General features: G+C 44.7%; 2 protein-coding genes across 2 annotated transcripts; both read left to right on the forward strand.

Annotated features, from left to right (window-relative positions):
• Positions 1 to 58: 58 nt before the first annotated feature.
• Positions 59 to 27,801, forward strand: KCNJ4 (potassium inwardly rectifying channel subfamily J member 4). The gene is made up of 3 exons (XM_083401168.1): positions 59 to 625; positions 23,877 to 24,070; positions 25,624 to 27,801. Exons 2-3 carry the CDS (start codon positions 24,033 to 24,035, stop codon positions 26,963 to 26,965), a joined length of 1,380 nt encoding a protein of 459 aa, XP_083257294.1. The 5' UTR covers positions 59 to 625; positions 23,877 to 24,032; the 3' UTR covers positions 26,966 to 27,801.
• LOC310658569 (endosome-associated-trafficking regulator 1-like) lies at positions 15,753 to 17,243 on the forward strand. The gene has a single exon (XM_083400703.1). It carries the CDS (start codon positions 15,958 to 15,960, stop codon positions 17,086 to 17,088), a length of 1,131 nt encoding a protein of 376 aa, XP_083256829.1. The 5' UTR covers positions 15,753 to 15,957; the 3' UTR covers positions 17,089 to 17,243.
• Positions 27,802 to 27,860: the final 59 nt, after the last annotated feature.

Consider the following 27,860-nt stretch of genomic DNA (forward strand, 5'->3'; position numbering starts at 1 on the left):
TTCCATTGCTTTGGGTTGCACTCCTATCTTTCCCCATCACTGCATCTGCAGCGTGTATCCATGGTTCTGAGATCACATGCAGGGATGGGTTAAAGTAGTTGACGGCTGTTGGATTCTAGCGGAGTTACTGACTTCTTAGCTACAGACTGCACAGCGACCAGAGAACGTAGGAACAAGCGGTTCAAACAGAAGAAATAGAGGAGGGAGAGAGAGACCCCAGAGGGAAAGAATGAATGGAACAGCAGGAGTGTAAAAAAGACGAGAGAAATTAGAAACAAAGGCGAAGCTAGAAAGAAGTATCGTTTCAAGAGCCGGTGGTTAAGCTGAAGATCTAAGGATGGGAACACTGCACAGAACAGCATGCTAAAATCAGAAAAGTCCAGAAACAAAGAAGAGCAAAGAAGCAGGTTGACAAACCAGTGAAGAAAGTTGGAGAAAGATCGAATCAGAGAAAACTGTACTGGGCTACTTGGAAATCATACCCATACAAAATGGACCAAGAGAGGGAAGAGTTTCAGGGGATGTAACTCAAAGTGGATGGGATGCAGGCATTTCCCTCTTTTTTCCTTTCCCCTGATAACTGGATTTGCAGAATTCAGATGGGAATAAGCTGACCATACACCAGGTAAGAGATCATTAGTAGGTGTTGTGTATTACAATATTCGATTCCAGTTGGAGCTAATGCATTTTCTATGCCTCAGTGTGTTTGCATAAAACTGGGGATATCTGTATCTGTATCTTTGTCAATGCAGGCACATACACAATTTACTTTTGGCTGCAATCCTGTGTGCAGGCTGCTTTCATCCCAGCGAAGGCTTACCTGTGGGTTGTAATCTATGAAAGCTCATGCTACAACAAATCTGCTAGTCTTTAAAATGCCACGAGACTCTGAACTGTTTTTATTTATAACATTTACTCATTTTGCTCTAGAACATTTGCTTGCATAACTTCGTGGGTACTCTTGTGTGGTATATTGGGCTTCAGAGCATGTTTTCTTAACTAACTTCATGAGTAACACTTCTCCATCTCTCTTACCCTGTGAGTGGTCTATTTGGGCAGTTCTTCTTCACTGTTGCTTTCAAGCTGTTTTGCAAACTGGTCTTTTCTGAGAGGTCTCAAATCAGATGGATTTAGAGTGAGGTCTTTGAGGGGATTCACAGGATTCTGGAGGGGTGGAGGAGAAACACCAATTTTCTCAGAAAACACATGCCAAAGTTTTTTCCTGGGACTATAACTGCCACGAGCATCTCCCCCGCCTCCCTGTCTCCCCGCATGCCGTCATTGCATAGCCAGACAGACACAGTTTATATTGATACCACTCATCTCCCTGTTGTGTCCTATCAAGGTCACCCACTGATTGACTATTAAGCTGATCTTAGCGGTAGAACTGAATCTCAGATCTCGGCTACAGAAAGTAGCCTCAAACTACAGCAGTTATGTAAAGGAGCTCAAACTAACTGCTGACGAAATTATTTGCAGGCGACTGGAGAATGTATGTGTTAGAGAAGACATGGGGTATCTGTCTGCTTATTTCACCACTTTTAATATGTCAAGGAAAGGCAGGCTCTTGAGTGTTCGAGGCAGAGAGTGCAAGTAGATGCCACCACTGCTCCCGACTCCACGGCGATTTCTCTGCCATTGGAGAGCCTCCAACTTAGTGAGCAGAAGGGCACAACTAATGTTCCACCAAGATAACTTGCAGGTCTTATTGCTCACTTCCGCCGTGCTGGGCTTATGCCCCTGGGAAATCACACCTTGTAAGCAGCAGCCACCTCTCAGGCTTCCCTTTTTGTAAACAGCAAGGGCAGCATCTTCATTGTTGGGCAAACAGAATAACTGCCTGCGCAGGAGAGGCCAGACATGGCATCTAGGGCCCACTGTACTAAAAGCCCCTTGTATACACAATTTTCCTACATAAATATCACTTACATGTAGGGAAAAAAGAGTGTGTAAGTCATCTCCACATGCACACCATTGTGCATGTATTTATTTTGCTTTGTGTGCATGTGATGAAAGCCTTGATCAATGATAGGATCCTCTCATTCTTCGGATTCAGTGCTTTAAAACTAAACGAGAGGTCTTAGAGAATAACCTTTCACACCTTGCTAAAAGCTAGAACAGTGAGGCACGGTGATTCTCTGTGTAAACACCTACTGATATTTTGCTGCAGACTATGTTGTTGTTGTTGTTACTACTACTACTACTATTAGTGGCTGACAACCTGATCACTCTTAACTTGCACTTCAGACAAATAAGAGACTATCCTGGACTTGAGAGGGGATATTGTCGGCTTCCACATAGCTTGTAGGGACCAGATGACCACCATGCTGTACCTCATTTCATAAATAAATTTAATTACAATCTCAGTGTATCTGAAGTTCCTATGTTAGACGTGGCAGGGTTGAGTTTTATGCATGTCCCTTCCCATTAAGGAAATGTATGGACTAGATTGTAATGGCATATATTTGGAACTATCAGCGACTGGCAAGTCTAGCAATGAAGTGCTAGTTAGAAATAATGGGTTTTGCATATATAGGACTGTACTGAGAGAGTGCTTCATAGACAGAACCCTTTTAATACAGAATTATTGATCACGAAGGTCGATTTAGGAATCAGCTACACCTTGGGGCTTTTTATGGGGCCAAACGTTGGACACATTTGACAGCAGAGGAATGATGACAGTGCAATTGCTTGTATTAAATTATTTGGCCTTCTTGGCAGATGCTCCCAGACTTTGGAAGTCCCTCCCTAGAGAAGTTAGACTGGCTCCCTCCTTTTTATCCTTCCACCAGCTGGTGAAGACATTCTTGTTCCAGAAAGGGCTGGCGCCATGCTGTTTTTTTTTTCTTGTAATTGTTTGCACTCCGTCAGATGTAAGATAGATGGATGCACATATACTTTGAGACTGTGTCTTGAAATCCTATTGGTTAACTTTTGGCCACGGAACTCAGAATGGTTTATGCCATTGCCCTGACAAATTGGGTAGCAATTCATGGAAAGTGGATGGCTGCCTCCACTGAGCATTAAATGTAGTGTCTGATGCAGTCAGGTGACAGAACTGGGGCCAACAGTTTTGTGTGCTACAAGATACCACCAGATATGCCTTCTTATTATCCCAGCCATGGTCATGCGCAATCCTTGGGCTCAGTTTGACCAGAAAGTGGCAGAGCCCAACTAGCCGATTCCCTGTTCAGTGTGGACTTTGAGTAGGACCATTAAAGTCCAGCATGGTTGGAGCCAGGCATCAAACCCCACCCCACCCACACTGTACCACTGAAAATCAGCTTTCAGGCTGCAGTCCTATGAACATATACCTCGGGATAGAGTGGGATTTATTTTTGAATAAACATTCATACAGTTGTGCTGCTGTCCATTTTTCTCCCAGTGGACTTTAATTCCAACTTTACATTTCCCAGTAGACTTTACAGTGACAGGGTGCCATTCATATTAAAATGGCATTAAAAAGAATTTAGGGGAGTATGTGAGGAAGGGTTTAGCCCTCTCCTACCTGCTGTCACTGCTGTGTTTAAATCTAGGGTGACCAGGTGCCCTACTCTACAGAGGACAGCCATCTATTTCAAGGAGCCCTCTGTCCGAAGGACTTTGAATGTCCAATCCTGTTTTTAAGACAAAGGGTGTTAAGGAAGGGAGGGGCTTTGCTGTTGCCCATCTGCAGTGAGCATCTAGACAGCAGAATGAGCAGGCTGTCACGCAGGTCGTCTGTTGAGTCTTCCCTGCTATGGAGAGATGTGTGGAATTTCTATTAAAATTACAGTAATTCTTTCTGAGTGCATTTATAGATACAAATTAGTATGTGCACATGTTATGAAAATCTGTGTTGCCATGTACTCTTTTTGGTGATGCATAAATGGCTACCCTATTTAAATCAGCACACACACATATACAATGCCTTGTAATAATTCATGGTAGACCCAGTTCTTCACAGAGGCCTGCTGTCATTTCATTGAACCTAGAAAGGGAGAATTTGATTTGCCCTCTGAAGGGCCACAGAACAGTGTTGAGCTGCTTCTGTAAGGTTGGGGGTGTTATTTAGTGAGGATTATACTCACCCACCCACCATTTCAGATCACTTATGAGGATTCCTAGGATTATTTGTATTTCTGGACAACTTGCAGGTTCCACACACTGAACAACTATTTTGAACAGTTAAATTCGTTTCCAAGTATGCATATCTAAGGGCCAAACTTTCCTTGAAAGTAGCCATTCAGCATTGCTACAAAAAGCAATAACAAAAAGTCTCTTAACAGCTTTGCTTTTTTTGCAATTTCATCTTGAATAAATCCGGGAATGGATTTATTCCTATTGAGAACCATTTCCTTTCTCCTGGCAGTGAAATTTGCCCTTGCTTTGCTAAATCTCAGGGGAACGAGTACACCATCAGTGGACCTTAAGCAGCTCCTTTGATATAATTTGGGGCCTGTTTCCTGACAGATGAGATGGCGACCACCTAATCTTTGCACAGTTTATATAAGAGAGGTTCAGCCAAGTAAAAACTAGGTGCCAAATGAGGATTTGAAAAGTCCTCTCTGTTGAGAATGGTGCCTCCAGAATGGGTGAGTCATCAAAGCATGAGACCTACTGTATATAGCTTCTGACAATGGTAATAATTACACAGCAGAGAACAAATATTTTAAAGAGTAATTCTGGTGGGGATGGAAGAAGAGGGAGGTGAGTGAAAGGAAGAAGATGGGGCGAAGTCGAGAGGGAGATGATGGAGAGACTACAGCAATGGAGATCCCTCTTGATTCCCCTTCTATGGCCACAGACTTCCCCTTTCTTTTTCCTGCCTCTTCTAATGCCAAAATTGGTGTGTGCGCAATCTGTTGTTTCTTTTCTGAGACTGGGGTGGGGACATTACTAGAAACTGGCTGGCAATTTTTTAAAAAATTGATATTTTGGGAGTGCATCTGGAATAGTTTTTAACTGTTTTTAACTACTGTTTTTAACTGTTTTTAACTACTAAGGTAAAGGTAAAGGTACCCCTGCCCGTATGGGCCAGTCTTGCCAGACTCTAGTGTTGTGCGCTCATCTCACTCTACAGGCCGGGAGCCAGTGCTGTCCGGAGACACTTCCGGGTCACGTGGCCAGCGTGACATCGCTGCTCTGGCGAGCCAGAGCCGCACACGGAAACGCCGTTTACCTTCCCGCTGGTAAGCGGTCCCTATTTATCTACTTGCACCCGGAGGTGCTTTCGAACTGCTAGGTTGGCAGGCGCTGGGACCGAACGACGGGAGCGCACCCCGCCGCGGGGATTCGAACCGCCGACCATGCGATCGGCAAGTCCTAGGCACTGAGGTTTTACCCACAGTGCCACCCGCATCCCTTCTTTTAACTACTAGAAGACTTCAATTTGTCCTAATGAGCCAGACTCCTCTGATCATCTCCTAGGAACAGATATATTATTTTATATATAATATATTATTTATTCAAATGACATAAGCATGACAATGGGGAATAATAAGTGTTCACCATTGATTGTGAGCCTTAATCTCCCTGTCTTGCAGCTGCAGTTTACTTCATCACTGCAGTAAAAGCAACAAAGGGAAAGGTGGAAAAAAATTCAATAAATTATAGAAGTATTTATATACCATCATCTAAAGTCTCTCTTCTTACTCTCATTTCACTTGCAGGATGACTTGTTGGATGATATAAGCAGGATAGGCTAGGGTTTGGGTACTTAGTAATAATCTCATTATGAAAATTCATACTTGTTCCCATTTTATAGATGAACACTGAGGCTGTGAGGCTTGCTCAAAGCTCACCCGAAAGCTCATAGCCAGGCAGCATTCTGAATCCATAGGGGTCTGTGTTCATTCTGTCCACTAAACTGGCAAGGAATTCATGCAAGTTTTTAACCAGCTAATATTTACCTATCTGAGCATGTTCTAAATAGGTGTACTGACTGTCTAATTAAGTTCAACAAAGCAGTATGTGACCACTTGCATCTTAGAAATCGGTTCCTCAGTCATAAATGTACAGTTTCCCAGACTATTACTTTAGCTGATTTGTTGAAGAAAATATGTTTGTTGGCACACAGCACTGCAAAAAGCATCTGCCAACAGGTTATGCTAATATCACACGAATGTATTGTTGCCTCTGTATGCCTGACAGTCACAGACAAATAAACTGAAATTGGTTTAAACTGCAGGTGGATAAGCACAATGGAAAAATCAGATGTAATTTGTCTACCAAGATAAATTGCCTCATCAGAGCATGTGCCAGACTCTGAATACTTTCACAAAGGCAAAAGTGCCCCAAGACCGTTCCACCGGTGGCCACCAGTGGCTATTTGCTCCTGCCTGTTTTATCAGGTGATTTGTATGGCCATGTAGGGTTATGGAGATGATGTTTACGAGACTGCCATCTTGTTCATGTGGTTTATGAATACAGTCGTAACTTGGTTCTCGAATGCCTTAGTAGTCGTACATTTTGGCTCCTGAACGCTACAAACCCTGGTTTCTGAACGTTCTTTTGGAAGCCGAATGTCCGATGCGGGTTCCACGGGTTCCAATTGAGTGCAGGAAGCTCCTACAGCCAATTGGAAGCTGTGCCTTGGTTTTCAAACAGTTCCAGGAGTTGAATGGACTCCTGGAGCGGATTAAGTTTGACAACCAAGGTACGACTACACAGAACACTAAATTGGCCTTGGAGGTGGACATCCTATTGCTTGTTTATTTTTTTCTTTCTAACTGAGGCTGGATGTCTTTATAAAGGAATGCTACAAAATTTGCTAGGTAGGGTTTCGTGCCATGTCTAATCATGATTAGATTCAACAAGAATGTTCTCCCCATCACTGCATCTGCAGGCCAGAATAATATGCACCTGTTGAATTTCTACCCTGTCATAGAACTGCAAGATAAAGCAGGAAGCTTCCTTGATGTGGTGGGAAGAATGGAAACCTGAGACCAGGGTTTCCCAAACTTGGTTCGCCAGCTATTTATTTTTTTTAACTACAAATCCCATCATCCCTAGCTAGCAGACCCTGTGGTCAGGGATCATAGGAAGTGTAGTCTAAAAACAGCTGGAGAACCAAGTTTGCGGAACACTGCCTTAGACAAACGATGCACTGTGGGTGGCATTCAACTAAGTATTACTCAGAGCAGACCCACTGAAATTCATGAATATTAATTTCAATAGGTCTACTTAGTGAATAGGTCAACTCTTAGTTGAATATCACCCTGTACTCTTTTCCAAAATTGGAAAAATAAATGGAGGTGGGTGGGAATCCTTATGTTCCAGTCACTGATGCTGCAGTCACATCTTTTATAGTGCCATTGCAGGGCAGGTGTTCAGGATACTACCACGTAGTTCGACTGCCCATCTGACATGCTGTGCACCTGCCCATTTCTGCCAATGCATGTACAGCCTTATAACACACTGCTATCTGGCAGCCTGCATCTGTTTCTAACATATAGTTTCTTTCCCTGGGCTATGTGGGCTATCCCTCTGAGTGTGGGTGGCATTGACTTATCTTCTACCCTCCTTCATCAAGTTATTATTATTCTCTCACAGTAATTATGCACTTATTGAACAAAGTGCAATGCTGCAAACACACTAAAAAGAAAACTGAGATGCAGAAAGTGGGCAGCTTACCAAGGAAAAGGTAGAAGGAAATCCCACGAGGTGACAGTCTCAGTGTTCAGTGTGCATAGTTCCCCCTGCCCCCCGCACTGTTTTAAGCAGTGCAATTTAAAAGTGGGGAGGTTTACCACCACTTCTGCTTTCAACCATGTATATAGTACCAGCATCTGCCAGGGAAAATACTTGTCCCTTTCCAGGCTGACACAATTTCGTGTAACACCCACATAGGTACCCACACATTTTCAGTGCACGCAGCACAGATCAAATATTGGGTAAAAATAAAAGTTGAAGGATGTTCAGTTCAGCATTTGTACACAGCTAGTGGAGGATGAGGCCATAATGTCTTTTAAGGATTTTAGATCACTATCCTGTTCCTCACAGTAGTCAGTAATGGATGCCACAGAAGAAAACACATACGGTATTAAGGGAAGTCGTCGTTTTCTGCTGCTGCAAAAGAGAAAGCAAAGCGCGGACCAGACCATCAGTGGATATAAGCAAGCATGACTTTATACCAGCTGAGGATCTGGCCCTGTGCACCTGAGCTGTGGTTTTATTTCTGGCACATGTAAAAGATAAAGACAGCTGTGTTATTAACAAAAACAGTATGTGACTTCTACTGAATGCCTCCCAATCAATCTTTTCCACATGAAGGTACTTAGCCCCCAAATTTACAGTCCAGTTAATGGGTTCTGTGGTGTTTTGCCAAGCCTAATGAAAAAGCTGTGGGTACAAAGAAAGAATGAATGCAGGTCTGCCATATGACTTGTTCTGCCTTTCCTGTTTTTCCTTTAAGGCACTGCTACCCCTTCAGAACATTTTCTCTGTCTTTTCCACTCCCATTTTTACCTCTCCTTCTCTGTCCATGTGCAGGACAACAATATCCCTACCCTTGAGAAGTACATGCACCCATGTGCATATATGCGCACGCGCATACGGATCAATAGCAGAAGCTTTCTTTGTTTATATTTCCCCATCAATAGCAGTACGTAGATAAACTGGGTCTGGCAACGATTGAGTTGTTTAGAGTTTGGTTATGTCATGACCTCTGATGCTGACCTTATTTTGAGGAATGAGGCGAATTATATGGCACGTCACTTTCTATTCTACAACATAGTACCATCATAATCAAACTGAGGGCAAGAATCTCCATAGAGGCAGCCACACCACTGTTAAACCTACCATCTGAATTTTCAGCTAGGAAATGTGATTTAAATTAGTCTGACTGCTGTATTTAAAAAGACTGACACAGTCTGTCCGCATGTCCTATAATCAGCTGCATGTACAAGTGGTTAAATCGGTCTTATCGGGTAATGCAGAAGTCAAGAAGATTTCTTCTTCTTTTTTTAAAAAAGAAGCCCTGTGCACTTTTGCAGGTTGTTATGGCACATCGCATTTTCTGAGCAGTCAAAGCAGTATTAGATATATTATAGCTCGGAAACTCTGATACTTTCCTCTGATAATGCATTTATTGTTGCAGAATTTTACCAGCATTTTGTGAGCTGGTGAGCTGAGATTTCGCCACGGATAAGTTACAGAGTGTCTTCTCCTCTTTGGCCACATGCCGCTGTTTCTTAAACAAAACCAACCATTTTGTGATTTGTTAAGATATTGTTTGAAGGTTGCAGACTCCCCTATTCACATTTGCATAGCATGTTGCATAAAGCTCCCCTATTCACTTTATAAAGTCTTGCGCTTGGTTCTCAAGCAACCCACCTTTCAAGCACTGCTTGGGTGTGTTTCTGTGCTCTCATCGTTAGCTGTAAAGGTGTATAGTTCCACACACACACACACACAACCTATTCTGTATCTCTTTTTCACTTCTTTGGTGCCTGAAGCATATGGGCATATCAACATGTTATGAAGAGTTGCCCCAATTGCTAAACCTAGCAAGGACTTTTAATGCTATATACAAACATCATATACAATGAGGGTGGCGCTGTGGGTTAAACCACAGAGCCTAGGACTTGCCGATCAGAGGGTCGGCGGTTCGAATCCCCGCAAGGGGGTGAGATCCCGTTGCTCGGTCCCTGCTCCTGCCAACCTAGCAGTACGAAAGCACGTCAAAGTGCAAGTAGATAAATAGGTACCACTCCGGTGGGAGGGTAAACAGCGTTTCCGTGTGCTGCTCTGGTTCTCCAGAAGCGGCTTAGTCATGCTGGCCACATGACCTGGAAGCTGTACGCCGGCTCCCTCTGCCAATAAAGCGAGATGAGCGCCGCAACCCCAGAGTCAGCCACGACTGGACCTAATGGTCAGGGGTCCCTTTACCTTTACCTTTACGAACATCATATCTCCCTTTCCCCAAGATGACCCTCTTAAACTTTTTAAATGCCCAGCACTCCCTCCATTAGTAGCTAACTCACCATTGAGGATTACCCTTTACTGCTATCCCGTGATGATTTATTACATTGCAGGCATTCTCACTTTGCAGACATCACACTTATTGCTCTTACACTGTGACAGTACAGGCACTATAATTGTCACAGAAAGGTATTTTTCTGTGTGCCCTGTGGGGCATAGATGTGGAAATATTGATGAATGGGATGTGTGCAAATGGAGAGCACTGTGGAGATGATTATGTAGATAAACCTGGTGATAAGAAACCATGAGCTAAGGCACCTCAAGGGGACGAGCGGACATTTCAGTTTCAAATTTTCATAATTATTGGTAGGGCATGCACAGTAAAAGCAAGGCACTAGGTTTCTTTCCACACAGCAGGTGCCAAAATCCTGCTTTTATCACTACCTGTTCCTAATGTGGGAGCCAGTAGCTATACTCTGGTGACAGCATTCTTGTCACCAAGGATCAAACACGAAGTCTCCCCTCTCTGCCTTAAATATCCAGCACTCCTAGGTAGGCAAATATTAATGTTGTTGCCTTTTAATGAAGTGTTTGCTATGTTGTGTTCTAGAAAGTGCTGCATATTAAGAGAGGGTCACTGTAGGTTATGGGACTTTGTGGATTGCATGTTTTTGTTCAGCACAATGAATTTAAAACTCTTCAGTTCATCAAATTATCCAGAATGCTTGGTTGGTGGCAAATCATTTTCTGATCATTCCACGTTAATGCTTTCCACATTATTGAATTGCCCCACCTGTGTCATGAGAAGGCTTCCAATACGTAAGTCATCTGCTATCCTGGCACCCTCTAGATGTTTTGGAGTATGACTCCCATCAGTCCCAGCCAGGGCAACCATAGTTGTCCTCAGGTTGGTGCAGGCTGATCTAAGTCATCAATAAATATCCTTACGTAAGTCATCAAGAACTTTTACAATATTTATAAACGAGCGACTACTCTGCAGCCTCCTAGTGGCTGCCTTTTTGATGTGTAGAATAAACAGGCAGAAGGTGTTTGTGAGACCAGTGCAGATAAATAATGTTGATTTCACACAAACAATCCTCTGTGTGAAGTGGCTCTTCAAAAGATAGAGAGTTTCACTGGTAAGAATATTGTGAGGTGACGAGATGATCCCTCTGTCTTGCACTACTATTTACGTAGTAGACTGTCTCTTCCCCCTCCTCTTCACATGCAACATACTGAAGAAATATGGGTATGTTGCACACTGGCTCCAGAAACAGCAAAAGCCATGTGATCACAAAACTATAGTCTGAGTCAATTCAGTTGGGCTTATGCCCCTCAAAAACTGGGCTCACAACTCTAGTCTTAGTGCCTCAGGCAGAAAATCTGCCATGGTGGTAAAAATGTAATACAATGAAAAACTAAATAATTGACTATTTGTTGCCCCATGGTATTTCAAAATATACCACCTCAGGCCTGGTCCCCTTGACTATTACTTTTAGTCAGGGCTGGTGCAAGAAAGAAATGTTTCTGCCTGAACCCAGCCAAGTTATTTTAGCATCTAAGGGTATGTTCACATTACTGCTTTACTCCACAACCAGTGCATTCCCACGGCTAATTTTTGAAGTCGCATTTACATGACGTTAGCCACAATCCACATCAAACTGATGTTTGATTTGTTTTTTCGTCAAATGAGCTTCAATCCAGCTAGAAAACTGTATGTGGAGTAAGCAGCAATTTGAGCATGCTGTCACAAACACACAGATGGATGTGCAACTGCTGATGAAAAACTTAACATATAGGAGTTTCAGGGAGGTGCAGGGACAAGGAAACCGAAAAAGGTCAAACGCATTGGGTGAAGACATCCCTGCCTTTCTCCGATGTGAACAGCTCCCTGCAAATGCAACTTTGAAACACAGTGTGTGAGCATGTGTGGAAATGACATTGCATTTCAAGCCACTGATGTGAACATATCCTGAGGTTGAGAATCCCACATGCACTTCTCCTCCCACCCTGGCAGTAAAAACATGAAAATAGCAACTTACAACTTGCTGACCTTTCGTGACTCCCAAAAGCTGCAGTCTGAGGTGGCTGCATTACCTAACGATAGGACCGGCCCTGCTTTTAATGCATGGGTGAAGTGCAGGAGAAAGACGCGAGTGGGAAAGAGACAACAGGTGAATTTCAATGGCTCTTCTCAGTCTGTCTCTCAGTGGATTGTATTTCCACTTGCAGTGACATTTCCACTGGCCGTGACCTTCCAATCTCCCCTTTTCTCATACACAGCAGCACAGTCTCCTTCCCTTTTTTATTCATTGCCATCTTCCTCCCCATTGAGCTGGTTCTGGAGAGCATCCCCACAGTCGCCTTGCAATTGCAGCTCAACTTTCTGCCAATGGCTACTAGTCATCATCATCATCATGGTTGTTTGCCACCTTCAAGGTGATAGACAATGTGTCTCTGAATACCAGCTGCTGGGAAACAGCAGCAGGAAAAGGACTATGGACTCATGTCCTCCGTGGGGCCTTCCCAGAGATATCTGGCCACTCATTGTGTGGGAAACAGGAAGTCGGACAAGGCGAGCCTCTGGTCTGGTGAAGCAGGGCTCCTCTTACTTTCCCCCCCTCAGATCTGGTAAAATGGCTAGTGGTCGCTGGGCCTGAGAAAAGCTGTCACCCTCCGCTGACCCACCAAGTCCAGTTCTTAAGGACATCCCTCCCCAGCAGACAATTAACTGCACACTTATTGTGAAAGAAAAGGCCTACAAGTCCCACAATCCTGAACTCCATTAAACTTCCTTCCCATTCAGAAGGCAGCAGTTGTGTTCATATCTCATGATGGGGAACCATGTTCCCATTATAGAGAATGTCATTCACTTAACACGGGAGCAAAGATTTTAAAAAGGGGTTTACATTTCCTTTGTCTTCTTATTTGACTTTTCCAGTTGCCTAACACACAAACACATATAGAGGTTAAATCGGTTAAGTCATTAGTCATAGTTAACACCTCCATAATTACTGCTTCATTTGTTTTGTAGTCGTTCCAATACAACAAAAATGGTAACCTCCCCCCTCTAAAAATCCTCACTGAACTAACCCCTCCACCCCATAACTGCTCATGTCTTGCTATTTTGTTCAGGATCATTATATCACAGCTTATCTTCCACAGGATTCTTGATGGTATGGTAACTTCCCCACTTTTTGCCTATATCAACACATGAGAGACCAAAATGTAAGAACTTTGAGGCCCCTAACCTGGATCTGGCAATCTGAGGGATGCTTTCTGGCCCCCTAGTTCCCCAAAACGAAAGCGGTATGTGGAGAATATAGCTTCTGTGGGGACAGAACTTGCAGGCCAGGTAATCTTAGGGATAGGGGTTGAGGTGCTCACCCAACTCACTTGCTTGACAAAGTGGCCCTCCAGAAAAAAACAACAACTATTTAGCCGTCTGAGTGAGGGGCCTAGACAAGTACCGATGCTCTTCTGGGAACAGAAAGAAGCTGGAGGTGGCCGGGGGCTTGTAACCTTTTCCTATGTCTCACGCTGGCTGTGTCATCCAGCAGGTCTTGGTGTTCATCCCTTGCTTTGCTGCATTTCCTTCCCTCCACCATGTGGGTTGATCACGGCTCAAACTTTTAATTCAGATGGTAATTGAAATAATAATACAGGCAGAATCCCTTCTGTCTCTGATGCTGCAGCTGGCTTTGTGGAGCTATGAATAGCTCTGAGTCACGCTCTGAAGATGGTTTCACTTCCAACGGTTTGTTTTGTTTTGGGGGTGGGGTTTTTTTGGTCATTTTTTGGTTGTTGTTTTATTGTATTGCTCCTTGGGCTATGGGGGGGGGGACCCACCACGCCTCTCTCCCTACCCCAAAATGCACCCAATGAGAGACATAAAATTGCTATTTAAGCCTCAGGGGATGAGGTTGCCTAAAGAAATCCATCAGTTAGCAATCATTGGGAGGACAGATGGGGACTGCTGGCATATACTCCTCGGTCTATTTATAATTATTATTTTTTTTAAGCACATTTGATTGCGTTCCCCTCTTCATACCCTTCATGTGCCACATGTTGGCAGAGCAAAGTGAGACTGGCCTGGTTTTAACTTGCGTGCTTGGCATTTTCTGTTGGTTGGTTTCGTAACTCGCCATCTCCCCCTGAACAGATGAATGAAATCCTGCCCACAGATTATCTGAACTGGTCACAGTCTTTCATGTTATCAGGTTAATCCAGGTTGGAACTACTCAATCACATTCTGTGTGGGGCTTTCCCCCCGAAAAGTGCTTGAATACTTCCTCAGTAAGTGGTGGGCTCTCCTTTGCTGGAGGTTGTTGAGCAGATGCCAGGATTGTGTGTCTTGTATTTCAGATCCTACACAGAGGACCTCCAAGGTATCTTCCAACTCAATGATTCTAATAAAATGATTATATATGTATATATATATATGGAAGCCAATTCAGGACAGTGAACTCAGTTGTACTCTCAAAGGACAGTTACAGTGAGAAGTTTCCAAAGTGCAATTCCTTACAAAGTCAACTTTCTTTCTTTCTCTCTCTCTCACACACATACCCCTTAATCTATTTTACACAGTTGTTGTGTGAGGATACACAGAAGCAGTGCTTTTTTTCCTATTAAAAAAATGTTTAGGGGTACTCTCATTTTGACTCAAGAAAATCGCCATTTTATAGCTCGAATCGGGAAAAATAAATACAGCAAATGGACAAAAGTGCAAAGATTCACAAAATGTTTAGGGGTACGAGTACCCCATGCATCTCCCCAGAAAAAAGCACTGCACAGAAGTAAGTCAGAATCCATGTATTCCACCCTGAGTTCTGAACTCAGTGGAGGAAGGGTGGCTATAAGCTTGAATAATAACAGTTTTTTAATGTTTGCATTGTGGAATAGATTCTGTATTAGCATATGGAAAACTACGGACAAAGTTAGCAGACAAAGCTTCTCCCTTGCAGCGCTTTGTCCCTCCCATTGCTGCTTAAATGCTAACCAGTGTCATTTCAAAACACCAGCATCATTGAAAACAAAAAAACATATGTGATTAGCGTTATTCACATACTATTGCATGCCAGGCCAATATCCAAGTGGTGCAAGATTCCAGGGGTTCTAGGCTCTTACCCAGGGTTCACGTTTTCCTTTGGAATGAGGCACAGTGGAGGCTGTGGCGTCTTTGTGATATATGGCTTATTTACACATATATACAACCTGAGCCTGTGATGGAAGGGTTCACAGCATTAATACCCCCCAAAGGATATTGTTTCTTTCATAGACACAGACTTGGATTTAAACAGAAATCATTTCTCTCAAACCTCTCTGCCAAAGGAGAGGAGTGCTGCTGGGGTGCTGCTGCTGCAGCTGAGGTGTCTGCTATGCTCAGGTTGGCAGGAGGCCACTACCAACAGAGTTGGGGTAGAGCACTGGAGGACCTACAGAATCCAAAGGTCTGCAGTTCCCACAAGGGACCAGAACTTTGGGTTCCTCAGCTGTGCCAGCCCTGGAGCTAGCACAGCAAAAAAACAAAGACTAGCAAGAGTCTTTAGGGCTTTCAATGCAGCAACAGCTCCACTGCCCCAGTCCTCCTTGGTCCTAGTTAGGATTGTCCATCCGTAGTTGGTTTGATCATCTTACTATCTAGTTACTGGCATTAAAACTGGGGCATGGCAGGATAACCTAGGAAGATTCCAGACAGGGTCAAGTCCTGGCATCAATAGTATATAGTTCAACGTCACTGGCTGAAAAAAAGTTGTAAAAGCTGTTCTAGCTATGTGTCTCTCCCAAGCCTGTGAAGTCACAAAATGAAGTACTGTCATCTAGTGACATCATAGATCAAGGCAACTTCTGCTTCCTCCACTATTAAAGAGATGCACACCTACAAGGTAAAGACTCAGATGCTTCAGTAGACCATTAAATTGTGCTGAGGCCAGCAGCACTGGCACTACAGCCGACAGGGCTGGTTAATCCTCTGGAGAAGAAGTGGGACCTGGGCTGGTGCTAACTGGGAAGAATGAAACTTCTATAGAAGCCAATAGGGCCACCCCCCAAAACATGCCACGGCCACTTCTAGCGGGCTGCTCACATTCCCGAGGCCTGAAAGAAGAAGAAGAGGAAATCCAGCCCTGTTACCACCACCACATACCACCTCCTCCAGACCACATCAAGGGTCACATCAGCTCTGGAGACAATCAGATGAAAAATTCAAATGACCCACCCACATTTTCTTTGAAAGGGATGGGTAAAAACAAGAACCGTGGTCCTGGAAGACAGCATGAAGTGAAAAATAGAAATTACAGAAAGAAAATGGCGAGGCAGAACCTAGGGCTTGAAATAGTGTCTTTGTCTCCAGAACCACTGGGCTTAAACTTGGAATTTCAAGAGCCATTATACAAGGAGGCAACAGTTTCTGATCATTTATCAGATGACGATGACGACTGGAGAGAAAGATACCCGCCATCTGCCTATGACAAAGTGCATCTGTCGAGGATTGCTGGCATGGCTCAGTGTGATCCATACAATTACAACACAACTAGTCTTTCGGGGATGGAGGCTTTCTCTTCGTGGGGGTTCAGTGACAACGAGACGTGTATTGGGTGCCCTTCTCATACCAAGACAGATGAAAGCTATGTTGCCCATGAAGAACCCATAGAAAATATGGAATATGTGTCTCCACAGCTGAGCTACCAAGAGCTTAGGGAGGAAAATTCCATGCTGAGGAGGAAGATCAGAAGGATCCAAAACTTCTCAGAAAGTCAGACCCAAATGGTAAGGAACCTGGAGAGGACATTGCAAGCCACGGTGAATAAAGAGGAGAAAGACGCTCAGGATCTGGAAGCTCTGGTGCAACAGGCAGAACAAAATCTCCAGTGCATGACCCAAAGAGCCCTGAAGGCAGAGAGTGATGTTGAGAAGATGAAGCAGGAGATGTGCTTCCTCCAGGCTGAGCTGACCTGTTACAAAGTGGAGAACGAAAACCTGCGATCAGGCCAAACTAGCAACATGGGAGCAGTGAAACAGCATGTTGAAATTGCCTTGCAGAACCTCCTCAGGGTCACCAACCATGCACACGCTACCATCCACCAGCTCGTCTTTGGAGCTGAGACGTTGACGCTTGTTGCTGACCTCCTTAAATCTGTAGGCAGGATGTCTGAAGTTGAAGAGGAAGTGATAAAAGAAACTTAGGGAGCTCTCTTGCCTGCAAGTGCAGTGCTCCTGTGGTACCTTTTGAAGCTTAAAGAATTTGCTCTCGTAACGTTGAGGCATTCCATGGCTCCAAATAAGCGACCTCTCTCTTTCCCCCAGAAGTACTTTTATTACATAATGGAAAATTAATTTCATATACTCATGACTTGAATACTCTGTTTCAAAGCTTAACTTGTAAGAGGTAACAGTGTTCAGGTCCCATGGACACCTGCAGACCTTAGTTTAGTTTTTTTTTAAGACTCAGGCTAATGTGGAACACCTGATTGACCCTTGTGTGCTTGTAGCAGCCACACGGAATGGGGGAGATGATTCAGATTGGAACAGTGGCCTGGTGGGGAGGAGAATTCAGATCCTCCCCACCTCACCAGCCAGGACTGCTATTTGTACACAGCTCTGAGAACATCCTCAATCTTAAGGATGTTTTCAGATGAGATGGGAGCCACTGTCATGTTATTTATGTAAACGTCTAAGCCCTGCTGGTGCAGGGCAATGGGAAAAGAGCCTTTGTAAAGCAGATAAACATGCCGCCTAATGCAAGTTGTGGGATAGCTCAGTTGGTAGAGCATGAGACTCTTAATCTCAGGGTCGTGGGTTCAAGCCACACATTGGGCAAAGTATTCCTGCATTGCAGGGGGCTAAACTAGATGATCCTCGTGGGTCTTTCCAGCTCTACATTTGGTCCTTCCAGCTCTACAGTGTAGATTCTACGATTCTATGAATCTGCATTTGCATTACAGACAGAATGGTGCAAATGCTGATTTGCACACAAGAAACGCAAAAGCAACAATAGTGGCTGGTCAGTGACTTTGCTCAAAGCCATGTGGCTGAGACTGCTTTCACATGTGAGGCTTCACATTTAGGTAGGGTGGACAGATGCAAAAGCGGAGGCTCCTGCACTTCCTTAACAGTTGCGGAAAAGAGGGGGGGATTTCAGCAGGTGTCACTGCTGGGAAGTCCCTCTGCTACATAGCTATTAACAGGTGTAGGGCCCCTGTCCTCTTTTGCACCTGTTCTTACCTGCCCTGCCAGACATAGGACAACTTGGTTTTTGGCTATTTTACCAATAAATTTGGTTATTGGCTATTTTGAGGCCCAGAGTATACAACCAGAAGCATGTTTTCAGGTGACACCATTGTGGCCTAGAAACAACAACACCTCATTGGTACTGTGCTTGTCATGTGCTGTTAGCAAGACTTATCCTGAAAGCTACACCTGCTGAAAGTCCCTGTACAACATTAAAGGTAGCAAAGGAACAGAGGAAGCTTCTTCATATCGAGCCACACTATCCGTTCATCTAGCTCAGCACTGGGTTTCAGTTGCGGGTCGTTCCCATTGCTGCCTGGAGATGCCAGAGTCTAAAACTGTGCATTTTTGCATACAAAGCATATATACTCTGCTGCTGAGGTACAACCCTTTTCTCGAAAGGTCAGATGCAGCAGCTCTGTCTTTTGCATCTGCCTGTCTTGAATTTTAAGGGATCGGGTGTTTTCTAAATGATCTCTGTTGCTTAGAAAAAGAGGAGAGCCACACGTCATGTGAAGGAGCATTCTGGGCCATGCTGGATCTACATTCACCCTGCAAGGCAATGGAAGCCCGAGCGCCATTTGCAAAAAAACCCAAAACCCAGCTTGAGCTCAGTTGCCTGTTTTTGTGGCATCTATGCAGCATGCACTAGCAGAGGGATGAGATGTGATTGGCCCACATCGCTCATCAGTCTCAGCCAGCAAGGACCATGCGAATTATGGGTGTTGGACCTCAGCAACATCTAGAAGGCCACCCTGCCCTAACTTTCCACTTTTGATTACATTAGTCCCCAACCTCTCACCCATCCTGTTATTCCTATGAGGAAATGAAGTTTACTGTCCCTCTCCCACTGGGAGGAGTTGTATCAGTGAGTCAGGAAAACAAGCAGACTGAGCTCAATTTGAATTCAGAGGGACAGAACTTCTCCTCAGCAGTCCTTGGCTTGTAGGGCCCAATCTGCACAGCAGGGAGAGTGAGGGTGGAGAAACAGAACTGCCACCTTTTTTTCTGGCAGTGCTCCTGTACCTTAAGCTGCAGCATGAAAGGCAACAGAAAAAGCTTTTCCAGTTGAAATTTTGCCAGGTCCATAGTTGTTAAGGGCCTTATTAGCAGTGGCGTAGCGTGGGTTGTCAGCACCCGGGGCAAGGCAAGTAATTTGCGCCCCCTAACCCGTGGATTTGCGCCCCCTAACCCATGGATTTGCGCCCCCTAACCCATGGATTTGCGCCCCCTAACCCTAACCCCCAGATGTTGTGGCCGGTGCGGCCGGGCCCCCCTGCACCCCCCACGCTACGCCACTGCTTATTAGCCCTTAGCCAGAAAAAAAGTTTCAATCTGAAGGGAGAGCTCTTGTTCACTGTGGTTTGTGTCTTGGTCCCTGGCTTTATTTGTAAAGAGAGGGGCATCTGGTAAAAGACTGTAAGCTACTTGTATGCTTTAGGGCAATCCAGGAAATACATTTTCATATAATTTATAACAGGCAACCTAGATTGTGACAGCATTCTCAATTGCTAGGAAGGAAATCTAGCGTAACCAGAGAGCAACAAGAAGGCAGTAGGTCACCTGGAGATGCCAGGGATTGAACCTGCAACCTTCTGCATTCAAAGCAGATACTCTGCCACAAAGCTATGGCCCCTTCCCTTGAAGAATAGACCTCAAGCAAGGGATATCAATGGGTAGGCGGTATTGTGCAGGAAGATGGAAAATGACACTGTGAAGATGTCCTCCTTTCTCAGGCACATGTTTCCAAAAAGAGACGAAAATTAATTTATTTCATAAAATTTATATGCCACTTGATTGTTAAAAAAGAAAACCCTCAAAGTGCTTTACAAAGGGAATAAGACAATAAAAAGTATCAGTTTAAAAAACCATAAAACCAACTTTAAATAAATTTATTTAAATTTATTTATTTCAAGAAAAGTTCCCTCAAATGCAGACAACTGTGCTGATTCATATAGACACAGACAGTGCTTTTGGGGGGGGGGTATGCAGGGTACACATACCCCTAAACATTTTGTGAATCTTTGTACTTTTGTCCATTTACTGTATTTATTTCCCCCCAATTTGAACTATAAAATGGTGATTTTCTTGAGTCAAAATGAGAGTACCCCTAAACATTTTTTTTTAGAAAAAAAGCACTGGACACAGACACACAGACACACACACACACACACACACTGCCCCAAAGAGTTGCAGTACATCACATAATAACCAATTTAGTAGGATCAGCTGTCAGTCATAGAATACATTTATACTGAATAAACTCAACCTGGAACTTTCACAAAGAATCCTCCGCCAGCTGAAATGCAACCTTTAGCTTTTAAGAAGAAAAGCAGACAATTGTACCCTACCTTTAAAAATGCTTGATGTGAAGTAGAAACCCCATCAAAGAAAAGGGTGTGTGTGTGTAAAATATCTAGCCTCTACTTTGTTTTTCTGCTTCTCTGACTTCCCTAGAACCATAGGGAAACATGAAAGCCTTCTTATCACCTGCTTTCAGCGGCCAGAGCAAGGTGTGCCTCTCAATTACTCTGAAACTCCAGCAGATGACGCCTGTTCTGGAAAAAAAAGTCCCAGAGTTGTGCCCCCTCTCCCTCCCGTCCTCCTAGTCAATTCTCCTCGCTGACGCTCCTCCCAGACAGCCTTTACTCTGAAAGCTCTTAGTAGACATTACATTGACCTTTTAAAGTTTATTTCCAGAATCATGAGGGCTGGGAACCACAACTGTATAGGAAATCAATGCAATTGCTTCCGGCCGGATAAATGTGTGCTGAGAGCTGGAGTGGTCTCCCTTGAAAAAAGTTATTATCACTCATGAAAAATTGGAACAGGGTGGAATATACTGGTAGGTTGCACCTTCATGGAAATGTCTTCTGTTTTATTGGTTTTCCTCCTTGGCATCAGACTAGAAATTCAGGAAACGTTCCTTCAGAAAGGGAAAAAACCCAACCTGAAATGAGGCAATTTCTTGCTCATCTCCAGGAATGTTGGTGATGCAGCCTGAACTTCCAGAAAGGGGCAGTTGCCAAATGAGAAGAAGATAACTTCCCTCTCTGCTTTAGTGTGTGTGGTGCAGAAAATACACTCCTTTTTCATTTTTAAGAAGCTGCCTTATGGCATTGACGAATCTCATCTTAAGTCAGGGCTTGTCCACACTTACGTTTTACACTTTCCAGGCACATGTCCATGTTGTAGAGTTCTGGGTCTGAGCATTCTTTCACCCAGATATCTCCTTGCAAAAACCTGCTCTTTAAAGCACAACAAATAGCAATTCCAGACCCTTCCAGTGTCCCTATTTTCCAGGGATGTTCCTGATTTAGAGAAGCTGTCCCAGTTTTTGCTTTGATCCCGGAATGTCCCACTTTTCCTTAGGTAAAGGTAAAGGGACCTCTGACCATTAGGTCCAGTCGTGGCCGACTCTGGGGTTGCGGCGCTCATCTCACTTTATTGGCCGAGGGAGCCAGCGTTGATCCGCAGACAGCATGACTAAGCCATTTCTGGCGAACCAGAGCAGCACACAGAAACGTCATTTACCTTCCCACCAGAGTGGTACCTATTTATCTACTGGCACTTTGACGTGCTTTCGAACTGCCAGGTTGGCAGGAGCAGGGACTGAGTAACGGGAGCTCACCCCGTCGTGGGGATTCGAACCACTGACCTTCTGATCAGCAAGTCCTAGGCTCTGTGGTTTAACCCACAGCGCCACCCGCGTCCCCCTTTTCCTTAGGATGTCCCTATTTTCATTGGAGAAATGCTGAAGAGTATGGAGTTATCCTACCCCTAAGCTGTCTGAAGGCAATCTTGTATAGGGATTTTTTTTTAAAAAAATATTTACAATGTTTTCTTGTGTTTTTATATATGTTGGAAGCTGCCCAGAGTGGCTGGGGCAACCCAGTAAAAAGTGTGGGGCATAAATAGTAAAATTATCATTATGGAATGGGACGTCCCTATTTTCATCGGAGAAATGTTGGAGAGTATGCAGTTCAGGTTTTCTATGCAGTTACTGTTTGCTCTGATTCAGCAATTGTTAGCATCTGTCTCGAGATACAGTGGAGCGTGCCTCCAAGGGTGAAGTGAAACTGCTGCATAAGCAGCACCAAAGTGACCTTCTGGGACACAAGCTTGGGCAGCGTGTCTGGAGGTTCTGGACTGCCCAGGTGACAAGACCCCATTCTCTGCCTCGCTTCTGTGGTCCAAAGGAAAGCAGAGCAATATGTTTTCAATGTTATCTACTGTATCATTTAAAGCCTTATGGATTCCAGCCTTCTGTTTCCAGATCCCTCTCACACAAGTTGCACTCCGCTTTCAGAATTTATGGTGGAAGCCTTGGCATCACTCTGAGCCGAATTCTTAGAAGCCATAGAACACATCATACAATGAGCTTAAATCACCTTTGAGCCTCCCCCCCCCCTTCTGTTTGAAAAGTCTGAGCGTTCTTTTTCATGTGAAAGAAAAAGGGGAAGGGAGGCATTTGTAATGTGAATAAGTTTTCAGCCAGCATAAGCTTTGTATTTGCATTGCAAAGGAACTGAAGCAAGCGCTTCTTCAAAATTCAGTTATTTGGATGGTACCTCATCACCAAACATTTAGGAAACAGTATAATTGCATTTCAAAGCAACTGAAGCAGGCAATAATTTTAAGCAACTCTGGTTCTAGGGTTTTGAGGCCCTTGGACACAGTGCCCTTCGTGGGCTGAGGCTAACCTGAAAGATGTGGGGCAAGCGAACTGAGGATTCCCTTGTTGTTGTTTAGTCATTTAGTCGTGTCCAACTCTTCGTGACCCCATGGACCAGAGCACACCAGGCACTCCTGTCTTCCACTGCCTCCTGCAGTTTGGTCAAACTCATGCTGGTAGCTTCGAGAACACTGTCCAGCTATCTCGTCCTCTGTCGTCCCTTGTGCCCTCCATCTTTCCCAACATCAGGGTCTTTTCCAGGGAATCTTCTCTTCTCATGAGGTGGCCAAAGTATTGGAGCCTCAGCTTCACGATCTGTCCTTCCAGTGAGCACTCAGGGCTGATTTCCTCCTCAGTAGCATGTTGGACACCTTCCGACCTGAGGGGCTCATCTTCCAGTGTCATAACTTTTATATGCCTGTTGTCTTTGTCCATGGAGTTTTCTTGGCAGGGATACTGGAGTGGCTTGCTGGTTCCTGCTCCAGGTGGATCACATTTGATCAAAACTCTCCACTATGACCTGTCCATCTTGGGTGGCCCTGCACAGCATAGCTCATAGCTTCTCTGAGTTATTCAAGCCCCTTCACCATGGCAAGGCAGTGATTAGGCTGCCTCCAATCTTCTTGAATACTCTCTGAAAAGTAGTAAGGATAGCACTGTTAGGACAGTGAGTCCATTGCTAGTTTGGGGACCCTGGCAAATGCTCAGCCTTCACGCCCTCCAGAGCCAGCTGTGGTTTTAAGCCTCACTTGTGAAAATCCATTTGGTTCTAAGGTACAGTCTGAAGATGCAGCAACCTTGCTGAAGCTACGCAGTCTACTCCTGACCTGTGCCTTGCTAGGAGACAGCCTGAGAATGCCATATACACCTGCTTGAGTTCTGTAATGCAGGAAGATGGGATAGAATACAGACAACAAAAAGCCTATGCTTTCTTTGAGTAGGGTATGGACAAAATGGCCACACAGGCCAAGACTGGTCCACATGCTAGAGGTTACCTACTCTGGTCTAGACTATGACTAATCTTTTTAGGTGTTGTGATATTTCTTCCACACTTTTGTCTCTAAAACAGGTATTCACCCCACAGCGACTGCCAGATATGGCTGCCACTGCTGCTACCCACCAGCCCTGAGGTACCACCACCTTGTGTTGTGTGTACACTTGTGTGTGACACCCACTCCCTCACACAACACCAGAAACCTCTCACCTCTACAACGAGGAGTACCTCATGATAAAGCGAGTCATGGGCAGCATCCGGGTAAACAGGTGAGGGGCTGTTCTGTCCAGTCTTTATTGTTCTGTGTCCACCTGAACTTCCTGTTGGCCACACATATAACCCAACAGCTGCATATAAAAATCCCTCCCTTTGATACACCCAAGGCACAAACAACACAAGGCATGTTCATTGCTACAACCTGATTTGTATACAAGAGCATCTTGCATTTTAGACTTTGATCCACCATCCAAGGTGCCTCTTAATATTGTTCCCAGCAGCAATGGTGACATCAGTTCAGGAAGCACGGCAAGAAGTATCCCAAAGAAAGTCCTGTCATGGGGGTTTAGAGCTCTTGCTGCAGTTTAGGATAAGGGTAGGGGTCCTGGCAATCTCACTAGTTAATATGGATTAGCAGTAATCACTTGCAGATGATCATTTTGAACTAGGCTTGCCAGCCAACAGCAGCAGGAGTAGCTCTCCTCCCGTTACGGCAAAATGGAAATAGAGAGGGTGACATATTTTGAGGGAGAAGGAGACAAAGGCAGGTCACATATCTTGGAGAGAGGGAGTTTCTTTCAGGGTATCTGCCAACCCTTTGTCTCTTGATCTCTAAATTACACCTTTGGTTTTAGATCCAGGATGCTGGGAGACACGCTTGTTGCTGTAGCAACAGAATTGTCTAAACTGTGGAAGTGTATAAACATTGTCACAGATGCACAATTAGATCAACAAACGAGAACAGAACAGAAAATAGAAGCTTCCGGCCTTATGCAATCCAGAGTTAACATGTAGTTATGAAACCATATTCACGTAGCCCCTTGTCTGCCCTGTCCAGTCTAGGAGGTCACTCTAGTCGTATGTATAATGAATGTCCATGTTGGAAGATGTATGCATACGAGTGCCACTCAGATAAATCTCTGTGCTTTGGGTAGTACTAGCTGAAGGCTGCGCTGTTGTGATACATATTCTTCATAGCACTGCTTTGTGCAGTGACTTGAGTTCTGATCTGCTCAATGAGATCCAGAGGACCTTCTGAATCCCTGTATTGAATGTACTCTGTGACGCCTGGAACCCTGAGTCTCATATGGGGTTAAGTCATTACACCCTCTACTTTGAAAATGGTTTTAATTGCTTTCCCCCTCTCATTCCCAATATGTACATATACAAAAATATAATATTTTAAAACTGCAAAGAACAGAACATCATTTTAATTGCAGGTATTTTGAAGTCAGAATGATTCACCCTTCTCACGCGCTCTCTCTCTCCCTCCCTCACATACACACACACACACTTCATCTTGGTCACTCAGCACATCTGGTGCAGTGTGCCCACAGACACATATACCAGAAGTCCAGCAAATCAATGATCCTGCAGTGAGTCAAATGAGGCAATGGACCTCTCTGCATGAGTGTTAGTGGAGAGATTTAAGGCAGGGCTGAGGAACCTATGGACTTCATCTCCCATCAGTCCCAGCCATCATAGGGCTATAGTCAGGAGTGATGGGTATTATAAACCAACAACTTCTAGAGGGCATGCTCCCACACATGCTCCCTCAAAGGTACCTTTCCCCCACTTTTAACTGTGATCTTTCTCCCCTCAAAAGGTACAGTATTGTCTCCACTGAAGAGGATGGACATAAAGTTTCTTCCCTTGGCAGCATTAATGGGCACAGTCGGAATGGAAAAGGCCACGCCCCGCGACGGAAACGCCGCAACCGTTTTGTCAAGAAGAACGGCCAGTGCAATGTCTATTTTGCCAACCTGAGCAACAAATCCCAGCGCTACATGGCTGACATTTTCACAACATGTGTGGACACTCGCTGGCGATACATGCTCATGATCTTCTCGGCGGCCTTCTTGGTCTCCTGGCTGTTTTTCGGCCTTCTCTTCTGGATCATTGCTTTCTTTCACGGTGACTTAGATGCCCCCAGTGCGGGAAGTGGCTCTCCTGCAGCAACAAAATTCTGCATCAAGCACGTCACTGGGTTCTTGGGAGCTTTCCTCTTTTCGGTAGAAACACAGACAACCATCGGTTATGGCTTCCGATACGTGACTGAGGAATGCCCCCTAGCCATCATGGTGGTAGTGGTACAATCCATTGTGGGCTGTGTTATTGACTCTTTCATGATAGGCACTATCATGGCTAAGATGGCACGCCCCAAGAAAAGGGCCCAAACTCTCCTTTTTAGCCATCATGCTGTCATCTCTCTACGGGACGGCAAGCTCTGCCTCATGTGGCGGGTGGGAAACTTGAGGAGGAGCCATATTGTGGAAGCTCACGTCCGGGCCCAGCTTATCAAGCCCTACATGACGGCAGAAGGCGAGTACCTTCCGGTGGACCAGCGAGACCTGAACGTGGGCTATGACATAGGCCTTGACCGCATCTTCTTAGTGTCTCCCATTATTATCGTTCATGAGATCGATGAGGAAAGCCCACTCTATGGGATGGGCAAGGAACAGTTGGAGAGGGAGGACTTTGAGATTGTCGTCATCCTTGAGGGCATGGTGGAAGCTACAGCCATGACCACCCAGGCTCGCAGCTCCTACCTGGCCAGCGAGATCCTTTGGGGACACCGCTTTGAGCCTGTTGTCTTTGAGGAGAAGAAACATTACAAGGTGGACTATTCACGCTTCCACAAGACCTACGAGGTGGCTGGAACCCCTTGCTGCTCCGCTAGGGAACTGCAGGAGAGCAAGATCACCATCTTGCCTTCGCCTCCACCGCCCCCCAGTGCCTTCTGCTATGAGAATGAGCTGGCTCTTGTCAGCCAGGATGAAGACGAGGAGGAGGATGACATGGCTGTAGGAGTAGATTTAGGAGGAAGCGCCACGGAAGATGCAGGAGTCATACCTATGATGGAGTTTGGGAGCCACATGGACCTTGACCGGTTGCAGGTCTCCATCCCTCTGGATACCCTCTCATACCGCAGGGAATCTGCCATCTAATCTCCACACTGAACTTTCCATCCCATCCTCATTCTCCACCATTTCCTTCTCCCTTTAGTACCAGTGCTTGGTTGGAAAAGCCCCTCAGTACTGCTTCTTCTACTGACTCTTAAAAACCTGAGGATGTAAAGACGCTCAGGCACCTTGCTATGAGGATTAGGAAAAACAATGTTTTTAGACATTCTGAATTCAGAACAGAACTGAGATCATTTCCCCACTTCATTTCCACAGTTCAGCTTTTCCGTGTGGCTCAAAACTATGAAAAGACAACAACAGCTACTATGGCCTAGGATAATATGGGAGGTAGTTTGTTAAGCTGCCAGCTTTGGGACCAGTGATCACTAAAGTGGTTGACATGACTGCTGTGGGACAAAAAAAGCTGCAATGTCAACCATGCTGGGATAAACTGGAAAATCTGGTGTTTCGTGGGACAGGGGAAGATAGGATGTGTGGGGATATAATCTGCATGTATATTATTTGTTGCATACTTAAAATGTTGCCTCAGGAGAGAATAGCTTTAGTTTCCTCTGCTCTCATGCATTAACGATTCAGCTCTTCTCATCCTGGTTCTTGGTATCCATGATTTCCTAAGTAAGTTAATGAACTTGTCTCTGATCCTTTTGAGATTTTGGTCCCTTCCAATGGAGGCAAGCGAGAGAAATTTGCAAGAGGAAAGATTCCCAACTGGACCAGCATCTAATGACCAGTAACTGGTCTCTTCTAAGCAATGGGATCTATATGCTCAACCCACCTTCACCATCTGACTCATTCTGTGTTCTCACCTGAAAAAAACTGACTTTGTAACTATTTATTTTTTAATAAAATATAATGTTTCAGGGGAAGCCTGACGACAAAGCGAAGGGAGAACCCAGCTTCAGTGCGTTATGCAATGATT

The sequence above is a fragment of the Podarcis tiliguerta genome, assembly GCF_965153285.1.
Source record: "Podarcis tiliguerta genome assembly, chromosome: 10".
Lineage (NCBI taxonomy): Eukaryota > Metazoa > Chordata > Lepidosauria > Squamata > Lacertidae > Podarcis > Podarcis tiliguerta.